Source organism: Hemitrygon akajei, chromosome 4 (genome assembly GCF_048418815.1).
Source record: "Hemitrygon akajei chromosome 4, sHemAka1.3, whole genome shotgun sequence".
Classification (NCBI taxonomy): domain Eukaryota; kingdom Metazoa; phylum Chordata; class Chondrichthyes; order Myliobatiformes; family Dasyatidae; genus Hemitrygon; species Hemitrygon akajei.
Window position 1 is genome coordinate 55,807,622 of NC_133127.1, and position 21,473 is coordinate 55,829,094.

The 21,473-nt window shown below is 40.5% G+C and overlaps 1 protein-coding gene across 2 annotated transcripts in view; it reads right to left on the reverse strand.

Moving 5' to 3' along the window:
• The window catches only part of LOC140726362 (uncharacterized), a 156,283-nt gene that overhangs the window by 18,848 nt on the left and 115,962 nt on the right, over nt 1–21,473 (reverse strand). For both annotated transcript variants that reach the window (XM_073042639.1, XM_073042637.1), the window contains 2 exons: nt 18,497–18,541; nt 3,448–3,582 (listed from right to left, as the gene is read on the reverse strand). In XM_073042639.1, the coding sequence (XP_072898740.1) occupies nt 3,448–3,582; nt 18,497–18,541 (180 nt within the window). The remainder of the gene's footprint in view (nt 1–3,447; nt 3,583–18,496; nt 18,542–21,473) is intronic.

Genomic DNA, 21,473 nt, shown 5'->3' on the forward strand with positions numbered 1-21,473 from the left:
GCTACATTTGGGCAAAAAATGTCAGATTTCTGACCCATGATGAGGAATAAATGACAACCTGTCTGATTCAGGGAAGTTTGTGACTTAGAATGGAACCTGTAAAACAGGTACACTTCTCACTAATAATACCATTTATTGTGTATGTATTATCCTTATTTGATCTCCAAAATTATATCACCTCACATTTTCCAGGATTAAATTCCAACTGCTACTTCTCTGCAAATTATTGCACAGCTGAAAATTACCCTTTTTACCACCAACACAACCTCCAGCCTTGCTGTCAAACAAATGTATTAATTGCAGTTCCTATATTCACATCTAGATTGTTAATATACATTAAAAAACAAAAAAACTCAGCACTGATTGCTGCAGTACGTCACAGATCTCCAAATCACAAAAGCAACCCTACACCATCGCTCTCTCCCGTCCTAACACATTGCCAGTTCCAGATCCAACTTGCCAAACTCTCCCAGATCCCATGGGTTCTTACCTTTTTAACCAGTCTCCCTTAACAATCAAGAGAAAGTCCTTATTAAAATCGAAGTAGATTACATCAAGGTCACTACCTTCATCAACACACTTCACCATCTCATCAAAACAAAAGTCAGTCAGCTTGGACTTCCCTTAACAAAGCCATACAGACCATCCTTGATCCTGTAAGTGCAGTTTAGTATTGTCCCTCAGCAATTTCCCATCTATTTCCTAGGCTAGTCTCATTCTGGCTGACCAGAATATCCCTGTTGACCTTCTTGAATAAAGATACAACATTTGCTACCTTCCAGTCATTTGGTACCTTCCCTGTGGCTAGCAAAGATTTGACAAAGTGTTAAGAGTTTCAGCAGTCTCCTAACTTGCCTTCCAGGTCATATTGAGATACATCTCATCTGGCCCTGGGGATTTATCAAACTTCAGCTTGCTGATACATCAAATATCTCCAAGGTAATTTATTTCTTCTGTCGTCCTCCAACTACCATGCCCTTCACCATAATGAACACTGTTGACAAGTGCAAAGAAGAATACAAAGAAGGGACATCAGCACTTCTACTTTCTTAGAGGTTTGCATAGAGTTGGTGTGTCACCAAAAACGTCAACACAATTCTATAGATGCATAGAGGAGAATATCCTATCTGGTTGCATCATTGCCTGGTGAAACACCAATACCTAGGAATATAAAAACATTCAGAAAATAATCCAGTCCACCACAGGCATAGGCCTCCCAACATTGTTTACATTTACATAGACCACGGCCACAAGAAAGCCATATCCATCATCAAAGACCCCCACCATCCAGGCCATTCCCTCTTCTCACTACTACCACCAGGAAGGAAGTACAGAAGTCTGATGGGCCCACACCACCCTTATAAACATCAGGCTCCTGAACAGCTGTTGATAACTTCAATCATAACTACGCTGAACTGATTCTATGATCTACAGACTAACTTTTAAGGACTCTTTACAACTCATGTTCTCAGAATTATTTTTATTTGCACAGTTTGTCTTCTTTTGCAGATTGGTTGCCTGTCAGTCTTAGTTCCTGATTAGTTTTCATAATGTTCCTACAAATGCCTGCAAGAAAATTTATCTCAAGGTAGTATATATGAACTATGTTAATAAATTCACTTTGAGTTTTGAACATTAAGACACCACCTACCTCCCTCCTACTCCTTGAACATATTGTCATTTGGACCCAATGAAGCCTTATCATTCCCTGTCAGCTTCTTCCAAGTTAATGCGTTAGGAAGGACAAGTGGATTACGATGAAAACTTAGATATCAGCCGTTGGTCTTTTTCCAGGAAAAAGGAAATCATGTGAATTAAAAGTCGTGCTGATATCCTCTTTAACCAAGGGCTGGATGTGTTTATAACTGCTGTAGTGAAGATGTGCAAAAACTCGTTGTAGCAAAAACTACGAGTGCAGTAAAACTACAACAAGGTGGTGATCAATGGGACTCATTCCAGCTGGAGCTTTGTGATTTGTGGTGTTCCGCAGGTATCTTTACTCTGCTGCTTGTGATGTATATAAATGACCTGGCTGAAAAGGTAAAGGTTGGGTTAGAAAGTTTGTAGATGATATGAAGATTGGTGGTGTTGTGGATAGTGTAGATAATAGGCAAAGAATACAGTGGAATATAGATCAGTTGCAGATGTCGGCAGAGAAATGGCAGATGGAGTTTAAACCAGAAAACTGTGAAGAGTTTCACCCTGGAGGTCAAAAATAAAGAGACAGTATACAGTTAACGGCAAAACCCTTAACAGTGCTGCTAAAGAGTGGAATCTTGGGTTCAAAGTTCATAGTTCCCTGAAAGTGGCTAACAGACTGATAGCGTGGTTAAAAGGCCATATGGCATGTTTGCCTTTATTAGTTGAGGTATTGAGTTTAAAAGTCAGGAAGTTACGTTGAAGTTTTATAAAACTTGTAGTTAAGCCGTATCTGGAATGTTACAACCATTCTGGTCACCCCATTGAGGATCTGGAGAGGGAATAAAAGAGGTTTACCAGGGTGCTGCTTGGATTAGAGGGCATGTCCTATAACGAGAGGGTGGATAAACCTGGGTTTTCTTCTCTGGAATGGTGGAGGCTGAGGGGGAATCTGATAGGGGTTTATAACATTATGAGAGGCTTAGATAGAGCAGAAAGACTATTTCCCAGGTTTGAAATGTCTACCAGAGGGCATACATCTAAAGTGACAGAAGAGGCAATTTTAAAGGAGATGGGGGAGCAAATTTTTTTACTTAGGGTGGTGTGCACTGCCTGGGGTGGTGGTGGAGGCAGATACATTAGAAACTTTTAAGCAACATACATAGATGTGAGGAAATTGAATGAGACGGTCATTGAGTAGGCAGGAGAGATTAGATTAGTTGGCAATTTGCTCATTTGGTTCGGAACTAGACTGTGGACCAAAGGGCCTGTTCCCGTGTTGTACTGTTCTATGTTAAAAACACATGAAGTGGAAAATCAGCAGGCCCAGGGTAATCCTTAGGTTTAACTCACCCGGATTATTTAACCTTCCCCCCCCCCACCATTATCTTCGCTATATTTAGTATGGGATTTTGTGAGTTTTTCTGTCTCACCATGGAGATTACAATCTGAGGTGCAAAGGGTACATAGGGTACTTGGTGTACCAGTATTGCAGTGGTTAGTGCAATATTATTACAGCTCGGAACATTCCGGAATTCGGAGTTCAGTTCTGGTGCCGTCTGTAAAGAGTCTGGGCAGTGCAGGTCATTGGGCCAGAAGGGCCTGTTCCACATTGTATCTCTAGTTAAATAAATACACACCCTTGCACAATGCAGGCTACATTAACCCCATACTCTCCTTTGTTTGCTATTCTTCATACACTGTATCAACCTCTGAACTCTGCAACTCCTTTTACAGACCCTCTTACATTAAAATCTGAAGTTTCTGGGTGATATACAATGAAACCTCAAAGTAAAATAAGTTGCTTACCTCTGCCTCACAGAAGCCATCTCTCCTTTGCTTTCCATACACCCAAATAGTATCCCCTTCTTTAAAAGCCAGTTCCTGGCTTGGATGAATATTGGGGCTGTCTTGCAATGGATTATAGTCATAAATGGCAATGAACTGAAAAACAGAAATGAAATTTTTGAGTTATATTCACTAATATCCCTGGATTTATTCAAAAATATAGACAATGCATAATAATGGAAAATCCTGAGATGATGAGGTTATGAAATGCCCAGCATAGATGAAACATTCAAGAACTCTGAGTACAGATGTATGTTAAAAAAGAAGTCACACTTTTCACTGTCTCCCAAAGTGCCTCACATTGCTACATCAAGTAGCTGTGAAGTGAAAGCACCATTATCAGGTAGGAAACTTTGTTTTCAATAATTTAATTATGGTCAATTAATCTGTTTCCTTCAGTAATACTGAATGACTAAGAACAGCTAGCTTTGAGCTAAATGTTAACTCCCCTTCTGCTCTTCAGTGCAGCACCATGAAATCTGTAATATCCGACTGAAAAACCAGATGAGTAATGTTTCATCTAAAAGATACCTTCTGCCACAATTGCTACACACCTTCAGTAGAACCAATATTAGAACATAGTCCTGTGCTTAGTCCACCGTTTCATAATTAACAGTGCTTCAAACAAGGGCATAGCTCACTACTTAGAGAACAGCAATTATTTTGATTACATCATATCTTTACACTGTTGAACTTATTATGCAAAATAACATGCCAACTCTCCAGTAAAAGCACACTTCAATGTACAAGGTAGCCTGAAAGGGCTTGCCACCAATCTCAAGGACAGTTTCTACACTGATGTTATAACACTATTAAATCATTCCTTAAGACCATAAGATACGGAAGTAGATTCAGGCCATTTGGAGCATCGAGTCTACTCCTCCATTTCATTATGGTTAATCCATTTCCCTCTCCCCATATCCCTAATGCCCTGACTAATCAAGTATCTATCAAACTTTGCCTTAAATTTATCCAATGAGTTGGCCTCCACAGCCACCCCTGGCAATGAGTTCCATAGATTCACCACTCTCTGGCTCCTGCACGACAACTTCCCAAGTTCCTTTGCACCTCAGATTTTCAAATTTTCTCTTCATTTAGAAGATAGTCTATGCTTTTGTTTCTTCTACTGAAGTGCATGACCATACACTTCCTGACACTGTATTCCATCTGCCACATCATTGCCCATTCTACTAATCTGTCAAAGTCCTACTGCAGCTTTTCTGGTTCCTCAACACTACTTGCCCCTCCACCTATCTTTGTATCGTCCACAATATTAGCTTAAAAACCATCAAATCTATAATCTGGATCATTGATATATAACATAAAAAGAAGTGGCCCCAACACAGACTCCTGTGGGTCGGCAGCCAACCAGAAAACACTCCCTTTATTCTTACACTTTGCCTCCTGCCAATCAGCTAATGTTCTATCCATGCAACCATACTTTCTGTAAATACCATGTTAAGCAACCTCATAAGTGGCACCTTCTGAATATCCAAGTACTGTACACAACATCTACCAACTCACTTTTGTCTCTCCTGCCTGTTATTTCTTGTCAGGCAAGGTTTTCCCATAAGGTAACCACGCCAACTTCTGCCTATTTTATCATGTGTCTCCAAGTACCCTGAAATCACATCCTTAACAATCGACTCCAAAGGCACTGAGGTCAGACTAACTGGCCTATAATTTCCTTTCTTTTGCTTCTCCCCCTTCTTGAAGTGTGGAGTGAGATTTGCAATTTTGCATTCCTCCGGAACCACACCAGAATGTATTGATTCTTGTAAGATCATTACTCATGCCTCCACAATCTCTTCAGCCACCTCTTTCAAAATGCTGAAGTGTAGACCATCTAGTCCACGTGATTTATCTACAATCAGACCTTTCAACTTCCCAACCACCGTTTCACTTTACTCACATCTGCCTCTAAGACTACTGAATTTCCAGCATACTGCTTGTGTCTTACACAGTGAAGACTGATGCAAAACATTTATTCAGTTTGCCTCCCATTACTAACTCTCCAGCATTATCTTCCTGCTGTCCGATATCGACTCTCACCTCTCTTTTACTCTTTATACATCTGAAGAAATTTTTTGATATCCTTGTTAACATTATTGGCAAGCTTACCTTTGTATTCTATTTTCCCCTCTTATGACTATTTTACTTGCCTTCTGTTGGATTTTAAAAGCTTCCCAGTCCTGTAACTTCCCAGTAATTTTTGCTCTGTTATATCCCCTCACCTTGGTTTTTATGTTGGCTTTGACTACCTTTGTCAGATATGGTTGACTCATCCTGTCTTTAGAATACTTCTTCTTCTTTTCACTATTCTTGGTTGGTGCGGCTGTAATGAAACCCAATTTCCCTCGGGATCAATAAAGTATGTCCGTCTGTCTGTCTGTCTGTCTTTGGAATGTATCTCTCCTGCAGCTTCTGGATTACTCCAAGAAATGCCAGCCATTGCTGTTCTGCCGTCATCACTGCTAGTGTCGCCTTCCAATGAACTTCGGCCAGCTCCTCTCTCATGCCTCTGAAATTCACTTTATTCCACTGTGATACTGACCTTAGCTTCACCCTCTAAAAATTGAAGGGTGAATTCTATTATGATCACTGTCCCCCAAGAGTTCATCTAAACTTCAGCTCTCCAATTCTGGTTCACTGCACAACACACAATCAATAATAGCTGGTCCCCTATTGGGGTCAACTAAGAGCTGCTCTAAAAAGTCATCTGTAGGCATTCTACAAATTCCTGCTCTTAGGAGGCAGCAATAAGTTGATTATCCCAATCCACCTGCATATTGATTTCTGCCATGCTTATCGTAGCATGACCTTTTGACATGAATTTCCTATCTCCTGTTGCGGTTTGTAGCCCATATCTTTGCTAATGTTTGGAGACTCATCTTTTTTCCCTTGTGGTTTCTTTGCTCTACCGACAAAAGGTTTACACTTTCCGATCCTATTTCACCTCTTTCTAAGGATTTGATTTAATTTGTTACCAAGAGCCACACCACCTTCTCTACCTACCTGCCTGTCCTTTCGATACAATCTGTATCCTTGGATGTAAAGCTCCCGGCTATAATCTTTCAGCCACGATGCAGTGATGCCAATATACGTTCCAATCACTAACGGTGCTACAAGTTCATCTACCTTATTCAGTTTATTGTGTGCTTTAAATCTAATACCTTCAGTCCAGTATTCATCACCCTTTTCCATTTTGTCCTGCTTTTGCATTGCACGTTATCCCATTGACTGCAATTTTGCCCTATCGTTAGCCTGACCTTGCTAGCAGCCTTACTACACACTGCCTCTGAAAACCAACTGCCCCATCCTCAGCCCTATCACTCAGATTCCCATTCCCCTGCCAGCTTAGTTTAAACCCTCCCAAACAGCTCTAGCAAACCTGCCTGCAAGGATATTGGTCTCCCCCCCATCCCACTTAGGGTCAGGAGTAACCTTTTTATACAGATCGTACCTTGCCCAAAACAGATCCAATGATCCAGAAATCTGAACCCTTGCCCCCAGCACCAGTTCCTCAGCCATGCACTTATCTGCCAAATTCTCCTATTCTTACCCTCACTGGTGCGTGGGACAGGTAGCAATCCAGAGTTTACTAGCCTGAAGGCCCTGCTTTTCAGCTTTCTACCTAGCTCCCTAAAACCTTCAGGACCTAAAATCTCTCTTCAGGACCTCCTCGCCTTTCCTATGCCATTTGTGCCAAGACTTCTGGCTGCTCACCCTACCCCTTTAGAATGCCATGGACCCGATTCGAGACATCCCTGACCCTGGCACCTGAGGGGCAACATACCATTCAAGTGTCTCTATTATGTCCATATGACTTTGTCTCCATTCCTCCAACTATGGAATCTCTTCTCACTACTGTAGTCCTCTTCACCTCTGTTCTTTTCTGAGCCACAACACCAGACTCCAGTGTCAGAGACCTGATTGCTGTGGTACCCCCCAGTTGATCATCCCCCTGAACAGTATCTAAAATGGCATTCTTATAATTGAGGGTTATGGCCACAGGGTATTCTGTACTGGCTGCCCATTTCCCTTTCTTCTCCTGGCAGTCACCCAGTCACCTGCCCCGTGCAACCTAGGGGTGACTATTTCCCTGTAGCTCCTATCTGTTATTTCTTCAGTCTCTCATATGAGCTGAAGGTCATTCAGCTGCAGCTCCAGTTCCTTAACACGTTCCCTGAGGAGCTGCTGATGTGGTTATCTGGGAGGACGGAGGTCTCCCAGGATTCCCAAATTTCACACAAAGAATGCAGCACAGCCCCTGGAGCCATTTTCACTGCATTAACTGTGCCCTAACAGAAGAGGAATGAAGAATAAGCAAATTACCAGATACTTACCTCACCCAAGCCTCATCTCACCTAAGCCTGATGAAGCAAAGCCAAAGCCTCCCAAATTTAACATGAACCCACTCCAACAATGGCCACTCCACCTGCCCTTGCTTATAAATCCTGTTCACTGATTGAGCACAGTCCAGACTCTGAAAACTGAAATTCCCTCGTAAGAGAATTTGGACTCTTGACTTCACAATCTACCTGGTTATGATTTGTATCTTATTGTTTACCTGCAATGCTCTCTCTCTCTGTAGCTGGTTACGCTTTATTCGGCATGGCCTTTACTATACCTTGTTTTAGATCAATGCACTGCGTAATGGTCAGAAGGAATAACAGTGGAATAATTTTGTACAAATGTTGTCAGATATGTGTACAATGTGACTCTGGATGCCAACCAGCCTCTGTTGTAGCACATCAAAGATGTCAAACAAACCTCCAGAAATACAGTAATCATTTTTGTATTTCTGTAGCAGTTGAGTTTTTGATCAAATTCCAAGGCCTGGTGTACAAATTCACTACTTTGCATGACAACACTTCTAGGTCATCATCCTTAGCACATTGTAGATTCTTAGTGATTTAAATAACTTGGAAAGAAAAAAATCAGAATTTAAATCACAAAATTGCAAAGTAAAAGAGGTAGTAAACTGTTAAATGTAATTAGATATTTTATAATTAGATATAATTAGACAGAATTACATTTAAAAAGGAAATGTCCTGTAACAAAGGAGGCTGTCCCTATCACATTAACAATGCCTGCTGCTTGCACTTATTCGATTTCTGGACTGCTGGCCATAAACTTATACTGTATACAATTTTTTGTTTGTGTTTTTGGGAGACTTCTGAGCATATCTATGCTTATCGTATGCTATTAAATCAGTTATGCAATTATAGACTCTTATTAGGATGAAGCACAGGAGGGGTTATTTACCCCTTCAAGGCTAAGCCAGTTCCTGTACTTCCCAGCTCTTTGCCTGTTGCCTATCACCCTGATGAATTCCCTCTTCAAATATTTATCCATTTTCAACTTCAATGTTCTTATGGAATTTGCTTTGACTAGCCTTTCAGGAAATGAGTTCAAAATCATAACAATCTGCTGCAAAAGAAGAATTCTTTTACCTGGTTACTGACCCTTCAGCCAGCAAATACAGAATAACTATCAAAAACTGGAGAGGCAGGAGACGTCAGATGTTGGAATACACAAAGCACAGGAGGAACTCAGCGGGTGGGGCAACATCTATGGCTGGAACTTGGTCCAGATCTCTCATTGGATCAAAAGTTAGAGAAGTGGCCAGTATAAAAAGGTGGAGGGAAGGGTGGAACAAGGGCTGGCAGGAGACAGGTGGATCCAGGTGAGGGGTGTGTTGGTAGATGGGGGTAGGGCTGAGAGGGCGAATGGAATGGTACCAGAGGATCAGTGGAAGGAATGTGTTGGGGGAGTGGCAGAAATTTAACATCATTCTCATACTCCTTGCATTAATTGCCCTCCCCCACGACTCCTCTCTTCCCTCCCCACCGCTTTCCTTTTCTCCCATGCTCCACTTTTCTCTCAGGTTCCAGGGTCTTCCGCTTATCACATCACAGCAGATTCTAACGCTTTTCCCACACCAGCCCTCTCCCCACCCCATGCCCCCACAATGTCCCCATATGCTGCCCGACCTGCTAGGATTTGATAGTTCTGTGCAAAACTATCAAAAGCTGCTTGGAATTTGATCACCTCAGTTAAATCTCTCTAAGATAACATTCATTGTATGAGATCGATTAGAAAAGTTAATCACCTAATCAAGTGAAACTTATCGGCTTGCATGAGCGTCATATCTCAGGAACCGAAACTTTTTCACTATCTCATGATTAACTAATTCAGAGGTTGTCCTACTTTTCTGCAAATGGCATTAACAGATGGAGTTCAGGATTTTAATATTATCATGCCCACTGTGTGGAGCAGGCTGAAATTTAAAAATTCAACATAATGCCTCAATATACAGGCTTAATACAAATAGGCAAAATAGGCATTTGTCAGGGTATCTGTGTGGGTGGGAGTGGGAGATCCAGGATATCAGACTGGGGTGTGGGCTTGGTATTTAATACTTAAGTATCACTGCTCAGTGATGTCAATACCACAGTGATGTAGTATCCACTGAAGGTTGTGGCAACTTACACTCTTTATGGTGCAACAGTGGGAAGGTGTTGACTGAGCAAGGTTAGCATTGGATGCAAGGGTCCAAATCCTGGTTTATCCCCAGCAGCTGCGTAACAGAGGACACTCTGATCTGCAGGCTGTTGCCTGTGATACACACCAAGGCAGTGTTGTTGGAAGGCTATCAGCTTGGTGAAGTTTGGTCTATTTGGTCAGCTGAAACTTGTTGGTCTTTCAGCATAGCAGGATATCTGGAAGGAAATGTTGTAGACTTGCTGCAGTTGCAGTTGTATGTACTATGGAATGCACTGAAGCTCAGTGCGGCTCTGAGGGGAAGGAACACTGAATAGGCTGCTCCTGCCCCTTCCCCTACCACACAAGGAGGGGCAAGAGTTGGGTGGGAAGTTTCAAAAACTGAAACGTCTATTACCTTAGGGGGCGACATCACATCAATGGAACTATGTTAGTTTGTTTTCTCTCTCTTTAAACTTTATATTACATAATGGAATGACCAAGCATGTAAAGGTTTTTTTTTAAGCAGTGTTTCTTTATTTCATATATATTTTAGAATCCTGAATAAGTCTATTTTTCTTGGCCTAAAGGAACTTCTAAAGCTTGCATTTCCACACTCACCAGCCTGAATCCTTCTGGAGACCCTATGTCCAACATATGCCTTACCTATCCGAGGTGACACAGTAGAATAGTGGTTCGCACAACGCGTTACAGTACAAGCAACACACACAAAATGCTGGTGGAACACAACAGGCCAGGCAGCATCTATAGGAAGAAGTACAGTCAACATTTCGGGCCGAGACCCTTCATCCCTTGCGTTACACCAGCATTTTGTGTCTGTTGCTTGAATTTCCAGCATCTGCAGATTTCCTCATATTTGCCTTACAGTACAGATGATCTGGGTTCAATTCCTGATGCTGCCTGTAAGGCGTACTCACCATGACCATGTGGATCCTCCCACAGTCTAAGGACCAGTTTGAGGATAATTGGTCATTGTAAATTGTCCCGTGATTAGGCTTGGATAAAATCAGGGAGTGGTGGGTGGCATGGCTTGAAGGGCCGGAAGGGACTATTCTAAGCTGTATCTCAATAAATTAATAGAATTAAAAATCTCCAGCCCTATTTCCATCAGGGAGGAGGTACAATAGCCTGGAGAGCCACACTCAATGTTTTAAGAACAGTTTCTTCCCTCCACTCATATTTCAGAACACCGACTGCAATGTTATTTGTCTTTTGCACTACAGTACTTAATTATTTTTACAACTTATAGAAATTTTAGTGTAATTTCTTACACTGTAATGCTGCTGTAAAAAGAGCACATTTTAATGACATATGATTTTAAACCTGATTCTGCTTCTGAGACTGGGACTCCCACTTAACAGATAGTAAATCTGGTTGGATCATACCTGTGGGAATGCTCACATAAAAGAGGTTCTCCCATTACAATCTTCAGATCATGTTCTTCTCACTGTGTCCTTAATTAGTCCCACAGAAAAGAGCTACATATTGGCAGAACATGACAACTCCATTTGAAAAATCACCCGGCACTCACAAATGGGAATTTAATCATTTACAATCAGAATGCTACATTCTATTTTCATCTTTTGTTACACATTACCAAGTACTTTAGAGCTACTGTATAGAGGTGCAGGTTATTTTCTAAATGCGGAAAAATTTCAAAAATCCGAGGTGCAAAACTACTTGGGAGTCCTCGCGCAGGACTCCCTAAAGGGTAACTTGCAGACTGAGTTGGTAGTAAGGAATGCTAATGCAATGTTGGCATTCCTTTTGAAAGAGCTAGAATATAAAAACAAGGATGTAATGCCGAAGCTTTATCAAACTTTAGTCAGACTGCACTTGGAGTGTTGTAAGTATTGATTTGCCTAGATAAAGTGGACATGCAGAGAATGCAGGTGAGTCCGGGACCAGACAGCACAGCCTTAGAATAGAAGGACATCCCTTTAGTTCCCAATACAGTTGAAGAGGAATTTCCTTAGCCAGAGTCTGATGAATTTGTGGAATTCATTATCATAGATAGCTGTGGAGGCCAAGTCACTTGGTATTTTTAAAGCAGAAATTGATAAGTTATTGGTGAGCAAGGGTATCAAAGGTTACAGGGAGGAGGCAGAAGAATGGGGTTGAGAGGGATAATAAATCAGCCATGATGAAATGGCAGTGCAGACTGGTTGACCAAATGGCCTAAATCTGCACCTGTCTTGTGGTCTTATATGACTCCAGATGATCTTCACTCCATTTTGCTCTTTATCTGTTCCTACAGAATAATCAAAAATAATAAAATAACTAGGTCATCTGATGTTTCCCTACCCTACAAATTCCATAGAAAAAATTACCTCAAAGGTCACTCAAAGTAAAAAATGTCTCCTTTTGGTTGCTTTTGCAGGCATAAAAATGAAAATTAAAATAAACTGATCTATAATTGCTGTGTTATTCTGATTAAATAAAATATATTTAATGTAAAGGACTGAATTAATATCAATAATTTCTCTGAAATATATTTGTATTTGGAACCAATTTAAATTGAACAGCTCTAGAAAGCAGATCTACCAATTAACTTGCTCACATACAAGTGACAAAAATAGATATCTGTCAAATGGCTGTTCCAAAGAGAAAAGTCTAAATAGTGAGTTACTCAATTACCATGGCAACACTGATGTACCATTCATTTTGGGATTCAGAAATAGTTACATGGCACCAATAGTGAAGCCAATTAACAAGCAGCCTCACATTCTTCTTAACATTGAAGTGTGATAATAAATTGTAGTGAAGATAAGGACCAAAAAAGCGCAGGAGATTTAATGGTCTAAAAATCTGCCGGCAGTGTGCCTGCTTTCCAGACGCCCAGTCTGGAAATAGTTGCCCAGAAAATTGAATACTACTGTAAAAGGAAACCCAGGTCAGAAATAAGCATTAGGTATTCTGATGATTATTTGATATGCCTTGGATCTATAACATTCATGTGTATGCTCTTGTGTCCTGCTAGTGTGCTTGGCCAGCATCCACCTTTCTAAATGGGGTAAAACTATTGGATCTAAATTAGCACCAACAAACTGGATAACCTCAAACTGCACACACAAAGTGCTGGTGGAACACAGCAGGCCAGGCAGCATCTATAGGGAGAAGCACTGTCGACGTTTCTGGCCGAGACCCTTCATCAGGACTCGGCCCAAAACATCGACAGTGCTTCTCCCTATAGATGCTGCCTGGCCTGCTGTGTTCCACCAGCATTTTGTGTGTGCAGTTTGAATTTCCAGTATCTGTAGATTTCCTCGTGTTAACCTCAAACTGCCTAGTTTTGAGCCTATCAAATTTATTTGAAGAATATCAATAAATTATTACAAAATCATCATAATTGTTAATAAGAAATTGATTCTTCAGCCAATTTTCTCAGTAGATTCCATGTTGGAAATCAGATCTCTTTTAACTCTCTATCATTGTGCGATTTTTCACCACCATCCTGTTCCATTTGACATAAGTTGAAAAAGGTCCCTATTTCCTCATAATCTGTTCCCATGCATACAATAACCCTTTTGCTCATTTAAGTGACTGTTCTGATATTTTTTATCTTAAGGAATGAATACCCAGTCCTTTCTGTGGGAGATTTATCTGGCTGGAGTCTTTTAATCCCATTCCTTGTAGTTTAAGGCCAGTCTTCTCCTATGAGGGGTGATTGATATGTTCATGGCCTAAGGTAGAAGGAGTCAATTTTAGAAAACCTAGCACATTTATTTTTCAACATAGTCCCCTCCTACATTTACACACTTAGTCCAGCGGTCGTGGAGCATACCGATCTTGGACCTCCAGAAAGTGTTCACAGCAGGGGTGATTGATAAGTTTGCGGCCTAATATAGAAGGAGATGAGTTATACAGTTCTCATTACATGCACTTGCAGGTCAACTCTTTGAGTGATTATGCAGAAAGTTTGAAGTTAATAACTCAACGGGGTGATTGATAAGTTTGTGGCCTAAGGTAGAAGGAGATGAGTTATTAACTTCAAACTTTCTGCATAATCACTCAAAGAGTTGACTTGCATGTGCATATAACGAGAGCTGTATAACTCATCTCCTTCTACCTTCGGCCACAAACATCAATCACCCATCTGTGGACACCTTCTGGAGGTCCAAGATCCGTATGCTCCACGACTGCTGGACTAAGTGTATAAATGTAGAAGGGGACTATGTTGAAAAATAAATGTTCTAGGTTTTCTAAAATTGACTCCTTCTACCTTAGGCCATGAACATATCAATCACCCCTCGTATGATCCTTCTCTGAAGTCTGAAAAAATCTCCAGGCTTGCACAATTGATTTGAATCCATCATCAGAATCTTGATCTGAACTATCAGTTGGAAGTAGGAATTCCAGGCTCAGGGATTCTCAACAATTTGCTCAGATACTGCATGTCGTTTAGATTGCAAGAGGATAGAGGAGTGGGTGGGGCTTCACCTTCCACTAGTATGTTAAAATAATTTCAAGAGGTTAAGCACCATCAAGGCCAATGCATTTGGGAGCAAAATTAAAAACGCTTCAAGTTTTTTTTTACTAATAGATTGTTGTTGCATTGTTTTTACGGCAAGGTTTTTAAGTCATCGCAGTTTACCAATGAGGAAGATGAATTTGGTTGGTTTTTCTTCTTTGGAACCCATTTGGCTGAATGAAATGTTGTCAATGCATACAAGACTGTAAAAGGTTTGGACAGTTCACATAGGAAGGACCTATTTTCCTTCACAGATACCTTAAGAACTGAACGTGTGATTGAGAGTGGGGCAGGTTAGAATTTGGCAGGACAACAATAATGTGACTGGTGGATCACCTAAAGTGAAAATAAGGACTTCTTTTTCACCTGAAGAATGCTGTGGGTCTGAACTCACTACCAGAACGGCCAGTACAGACTAAAATCCTCATCATATTTAACAAGTATCTTTAAAAGCATTTAATATTGCATGACCTACATGGCTAAATATCGACAGATGAAAAGTGGGATTAGCCTCAACACCTCCTTTTGTCTTCAATGCACCAACCTACCTCCAATCATGACATTTTTTGATTCTATATTAAATAATTTTCTATTTCCTTATGTTACTTTGATGTGTTTTATATCTTAACTACTTCACACTGTCTCTAACAGCACAATTATTTTAGAATTCTCAGCTCATTATTTTCTGAACACTCTGTGTCTTCAAAAGACACCCAAAATGTCAATTGTTTATTTCCCTCCTGACCTGCTGAGTTCCTCAAACATTTTGTGCGTGGTACTGTGGCTTCCAAATCTCAGGCAACATTGGAAAGAAAAACAGAGTTATCATTTCAGGGAGAAGACCCTGGGATACTGTGAACCCAGGTTAGTTTTAATTTGCATGGGGGATGGTTAGACAAAAGGAATGTCTGTGATATTGTAAGGCCATGGCTGCTAAGATGTTTACAGAGCTACATGGATGATAGCTTAATGAGGGCTGTTAGACTGAGAGGAGGCAAAGTGCACACTAATGTTGTGAAAAGCAGCTCTTTGCTGCTGCTGGGATCCAAAACTAAAAGGAGAATGCTGAAAATGCCCAGAAATCAAGTACAACTTGATAGCCTTATAGATACAGATGGATAATCATACCAAACAATCAGATGATAGATGACCACACTGTAGAACAGGACAATCCTGATTAAATCAAAAGCAGCAAGTTATCTAAATTAGATATCAAGTTCTTAAGGTTGCAATGTGTGCAAACGGAAGACGATGTGTTATTCCTCAAGCTTATATTAACCCTCATTGGAAGAGTGCAGGAGATCACTGATTGTGTGGCCATTCTACTTCTCTATCCCACTCCTACATTGATCCATCTGTTTATCTACTGCTGTTTCAACAAGGCCCAACATAAACCTATGCACGAGCGCCTCATCATCTGAGTATCCTGTCATCTTCAGCAATCAATAATTTCAGATAAGCAGTCTGATATATTTGTATCAGATACATTACCCGATTGCACTATTGCCTTGGAGACACAAGAAACTTCAGACGCTAGAATGCGGAGCAAAAAATTAAACTGCTAGAGAATGAGTGGGCTGCCTTTATTGTTTTTCTCCCTCCACATTAACAGCCCATTACCCTGGGCATTTTCACACCTTCCTTTTTGTTCCAAGTCTCAGCAACAGCTCGATCTGCACTTCACATTTGTTACATAATTTTATTTGTTTACCTTCCACCGAACTTCTCTCAACAATCTATCAACAAACTTAAAACCAATTTGTTTCCTCACTTTATCATTTCTGATAAAGGCTCTTCAAGGTGTTATGCTAACTTTATTTCTCTTTCAACAAATGCTGCCTGACCTGCTGAGTATTTCCAGCATTTTGTCTTTTTATTTTGGATTTTGGCATCTGTTTGTTATTGACTTTCAGCTTACTTCATTGGCTTGGTTGGTGGGCCCGCAATGGTATTGAAGTCAAGATGTGCACTGGATGCTGTTCTATGCCATAGTCACTATAAATAGCACAAAGAACAAAAATACGAAGGACATTTTTGATAAAATTCTGTTATATATCACAGAAAGCAAAGCACCATCCCAGTCAAACATTTTTATCCAAATCCCTTTGCAGACTATGTCATGTAGTGATGGCACTTTGATGAAGGGGAGAAGAGATTTGTCTTTCTTTGAAAGATAAAACTGCACTAACTCCTCATGTTCATTGTTACTATGACTACTACTCAATGTATAAACAGTGTCTGTCAAAGCTGGTTCATTAGTTAAAGAAAGCAGCTGCTAAATGTAGATGAACATATACCTTTTGTTTGAAAACTGTCTTGATTAAGTATTCACCCATTAATCTCTAATAAACATTAAAAAGAAGAGGAAACCAGTTCTGATTAATCACATGGCCATTAATTTTCAGATATCCCCTGTGACGAGACTACGTAATGTCACAAACATAAAAATTATGTCAAACACCAATAACAACAGTAAATGCATTAACTAATCTGCAAAAGAAGCTTTGAATACACAATAGAGCAGGGATCATTTTGACTCTGCTAACTGTCCAGTAAAACAGTTTTACTGGACAATTAGAAGATTCAAAATAGCTTGAGCATCAGTGGAAAAGAGCAGAACAGAACTGATTACTAGCACAGAAGATGATTTGATTATCATTTTGATAATCTAATAATGGGAATATTAAAAAAACAAAGTATGATAAAAAAAATTCAACACATTTAGCCTGCTGAGTATTTCTAACATTCCTGTTTTTATTTCATATTTCCAGCATCTGCATTTTATTTTGGATTTTCAGTACATTATCAGTCTGATAACAATGTGAGAACCACTTCTTTGTGGTGCATGCATCTGAGAAATTACTACAGCCACAGCACTTGCTCAGACCTGCAAGAGGTCATGTCTGACATTGATTAATTACCAGTACTACAGTTCGCAGGTGCACAATATAACCTAACAAGAAAAAATCATTTTCAAGACCACCTTATTACTCAGGATTGGATGGCTGAACATAAGAACTACCAGGCAACTAACTCCCAAAAAGGAACACCAGAGATTCAGAGTTTACACCTGCTGTACTGTTAGGAATGACAGATTTCCTCCTCCTCAGCTCCTGGGACATTGTGGTAATCTGAATAATGTTCGAGTTATTAACTAACTCCACGACACAGAAACCAAAATGGACTTCCTAACTGCGACACAACCAGCATCATTTTTACATTAATGTCACTCTAATCCATATATGTCATACTCAAGGCCCGCGGTGGAATTATCTTTGGCCCGCGAGATAATATCTAATTACTATTAAAGCTGGCCCCAGTAATTGAAACACCTATGGCGTATGATATGGCTAATGCTGAGTTTATTCAGGTACCAGGTTTTCAGGGTTTTTAGTGTTTATTCGGCAGTCTTGCTCGGCAGTCTTCTTCATAAGAAACGGAATTTGTAAAGTGAAACACTTTGTAGTTATAGCAGAGACTGAGACACATGAGAGCAGGCTGAAAAAACGGAGGCAACGAAAGCTGCGTTCGCACGCGTCTGACTGATCCGGCCCGCATTAAGCTGCATTTTGCTCAATCCGGCCCGTGACCTAAAATGAGTTTGACACCCCTGCTCTAATCCGTACATTCTCCTCACCTCCAATTCTACATACAAGGGGTAATATGTAGTGACTAATTAACCTAACACACACACATTTTGGGATGTGCTAAAGAAGCCATGTGGTAACATGAAGAATGTGTAAACTCCACATATAGCATCAGTAGTCTGGACTGAACTGAGTTGCTCCGGCTATGAGAGAGCAGATTTAGTAGCTGCACCACTGTGCCACCCAAAGCTTTATTCTCTGGACCGACAGAGTCAATCAGGACTAAATATCGGTAAATTACTAGTGATTTCTATTTATATTTCAGATTTCCATTCTGATCCCTCAGTGGGAACTCTGGGATCTAATGACTCCAGCCCAAGAGTTCCACTGTGTTGGATAAATCGTTCATTGAGAACATAAATTTAAGTGCTTAGTTTAGTCTTACCTTTCTCCATTTAGACTGTAATGGCAGGAATGTGAATCTAGTTTCCTAAAAGGAAAATAAATAGAAGTTATTTCATTAGCTTTGAGTCAATCAGTGAGCTAGATCTTCCATTGGCCCAAAAGCATTGTCTCCCACCCTGGGCCATGCTTTTTGTTCAAATATTCCCCTTAAGCCAGCCTGGGTCCCAGCTCTCAAAGCAGTACAGAACCTATGTACTCACTGAGACACCAGGCTCACTGCTTTCAACACTGTTCACTGATTGAATGCAAAAATATTTAACACTTGCAAAAGCAACACTTAGAGCAGTAAAAAAAATGAAGCATTAACTATTTATGTAAATCTCAAATACATATAAATTTAAAACATTGAAAACAACTAACAGTGAGGTAACTACTTCCCATTATCCTTCACAAACAATATTTCCCATTGACTGGAATGGGAACTGCTGTATATGTGCAATTTTATACCAGTGGAGGGTCAGAGAATAAATTTGTCAGCCTGGACTGGGAAACCTCAGTGCTGCCACACTGGACTCCCAGAGGAGTCATTCTTCAGCACAGGGGCAGCTGCAGCAAGGTTGGAAATGGTGCCACCAGGATACCAAGAGAAATTGGGACATTTTCTCTCAATTCATCTGCTTCACTGTTGTTTCTAGTCTGCACAGCATTCATATTTCAAAGTACTTTATTCTGCAAGAAGCACATTGAGTATTTCTCGAAAGCTGCAATGAAGTTTTACACGTCTGCAATTCTTTCTTTAAGATTACCGCTTCAAGTACTACAGATAAAATTAAAGGCAACTGTAAATGAAGCAGTATCTTTAAATGCTCAATGAAATAGGCTTCTTACAACTTTAAATTTTACTATATTACATATTTAATATTCTGATCTATACTCTGTCCAATTGATTAATATTTGGAGGCCATTAAAATGCTCCCAGAACTACTTTTTGCCCTTTGTTATTTTTGTACTGATTCTATATCTTGATAAAAGTCTGTTCTCTTTACTGTCTTTATGTGCTACTGAGAACTGCATTTTAAACAGTGGAGGCAAGAAAAATAATGAGTGAAGAAATAAAAAGCACCATCTGTAATGAAATCTCATCCATCTATCTGCAGCTGGCCAAATTTGAAATGAGGCCACATAAGCAGAGATGGGAAAGGACATCAGTGTTACAGTCGAAGCATACATAATAGAAATGAGAAACTGAAGACACTGAATGATGGCATTAGACATATATATTTCCCTTCCCCCCTTTCTGCTTTTCGCAGGGATTGTTCCCCGCACAACTCCTTTGTCTATTTGTCCCTCCCCACCGATCTCCCTTCTGGAATTTATCCTTGCAAGCAGAACAATTGCTACACCTGCCCCTACACCTCCTCCCTCACTACCATTCAGGGCCCTAAATAGTCCTTCCAGGTGGGGTGATACTTCACCTGTGAGTCTTTGGGGTCATTTATTGTATCTGGTGCTTTTCCTGAATATCGGTGAGACCCGACATAGACTGGGAGACCGCTTGGCTGAGCACATATGCTCCGTCTGCCAGAAAAAGCGGGAACACCCAGGGGCCACCAATTTTAATTCCACTTCCCATTCCCATTCCGACGTGTTAGTCCATGGCCTCCTCTACCGTCGTAGTGAGGTGACACACAACTTGGAAGAGCAACACCTTATATTCCATCTGGGTAGCCTCCAACCTGATGGCACGAACACCAATTTCTTGAACTTCCGGTAACCTCACCATTCCCTATTCTTCTTACACCTTATCTCCTTGTCTACCCATTGTTTCCCTCTAGTATTCCTCCTCCTTTTCTTTCTTCCATGGCCTTCTGTCCTCTCCTGTCAGACTCCCCTTTTTCCAGCCCTGTAACTCTTTCACCTGTCAGCTTGTAGTTTTTCCTCTCCACCCCAACTTTTTAACTCTTTTTCCAGCCTCATCTTTTTTTCCAGTCCTGATGAAGAGTCTCGGCCCAAAACGTCAACTGTACTCTTTTCCATAGATGCTGCTGTACATGCTGAGTTTCTCCAGTATTTTGTGTGTGTTGCTCGGATTTCCAGCATCTGCAGATTTTCTCTTGTTTGTTGCTGGATATTTCAATTCTGAGGCCAATGAATGCCCAAACCATCATTAACCAGCATTGTATTTGAATCCCAATCTCTGCTCTACAACCATTGCTTTATTATTTTATCTCTTTCCTTGTTTGGTCAGAATTGCTGAAGCTTCAACTGTCGCAGCTAATAACCAGCAAAGTTATGATTTCAATATTATTATTACAATGTTAGGGTGCGCTGTCCTTCATCAGTCAGGGCATTAAGTACATAAGTTGGGATGTTATGTTGCAGTTACACAAAATGATGGTGAGGCCGCATTTGTAAATTGTATTCAAGTTAGGATTGCCTTCCTATAGGAAAGATGATATTAAGCTGGAAAGACTGTGTAGGATGTTGCCAGGACTTGAGGGTCTGAGTTAGGTGGAAGGTTGAGTAGACTGAGACTTTTTTCACTGGAGCACATGGTAATGAGGGATGACCTTATAAAGTTGTATAAACTCATGAGAGGCATAGAAAGGGTCAACGCACAGTGTCATTTTCCAGGGGTTATGGAATCAAAAACTAGAGAGAGCATGTGAGCATGAAAGCTGAGAGAAGAGAGATTTAATGGGTCACGATAGGTATATGGAACAACTTATCAGAGAAAGTAGTTGAGTCAGGTACTGTACCTTAACAAACTTTCAAACAGTACTTGCACAAGTACATGGGTAGGAGAAATTATGGACAAATACAGGCAAATAGGACGAGTTCAGACGGGAATCTTGGTCAGCATGGACCACTTTGGCTGTGTGACTCTATGACTGATTGACTCTAATAATACAGCATAACTGAACATAAGAAGTAGGAGCAGGAGTGGGCCACCTGGCCCATTGAGCCTGCTCCGCTATTCAATCAGATCATGGCTGATCTGGCCATGAACTCATCTC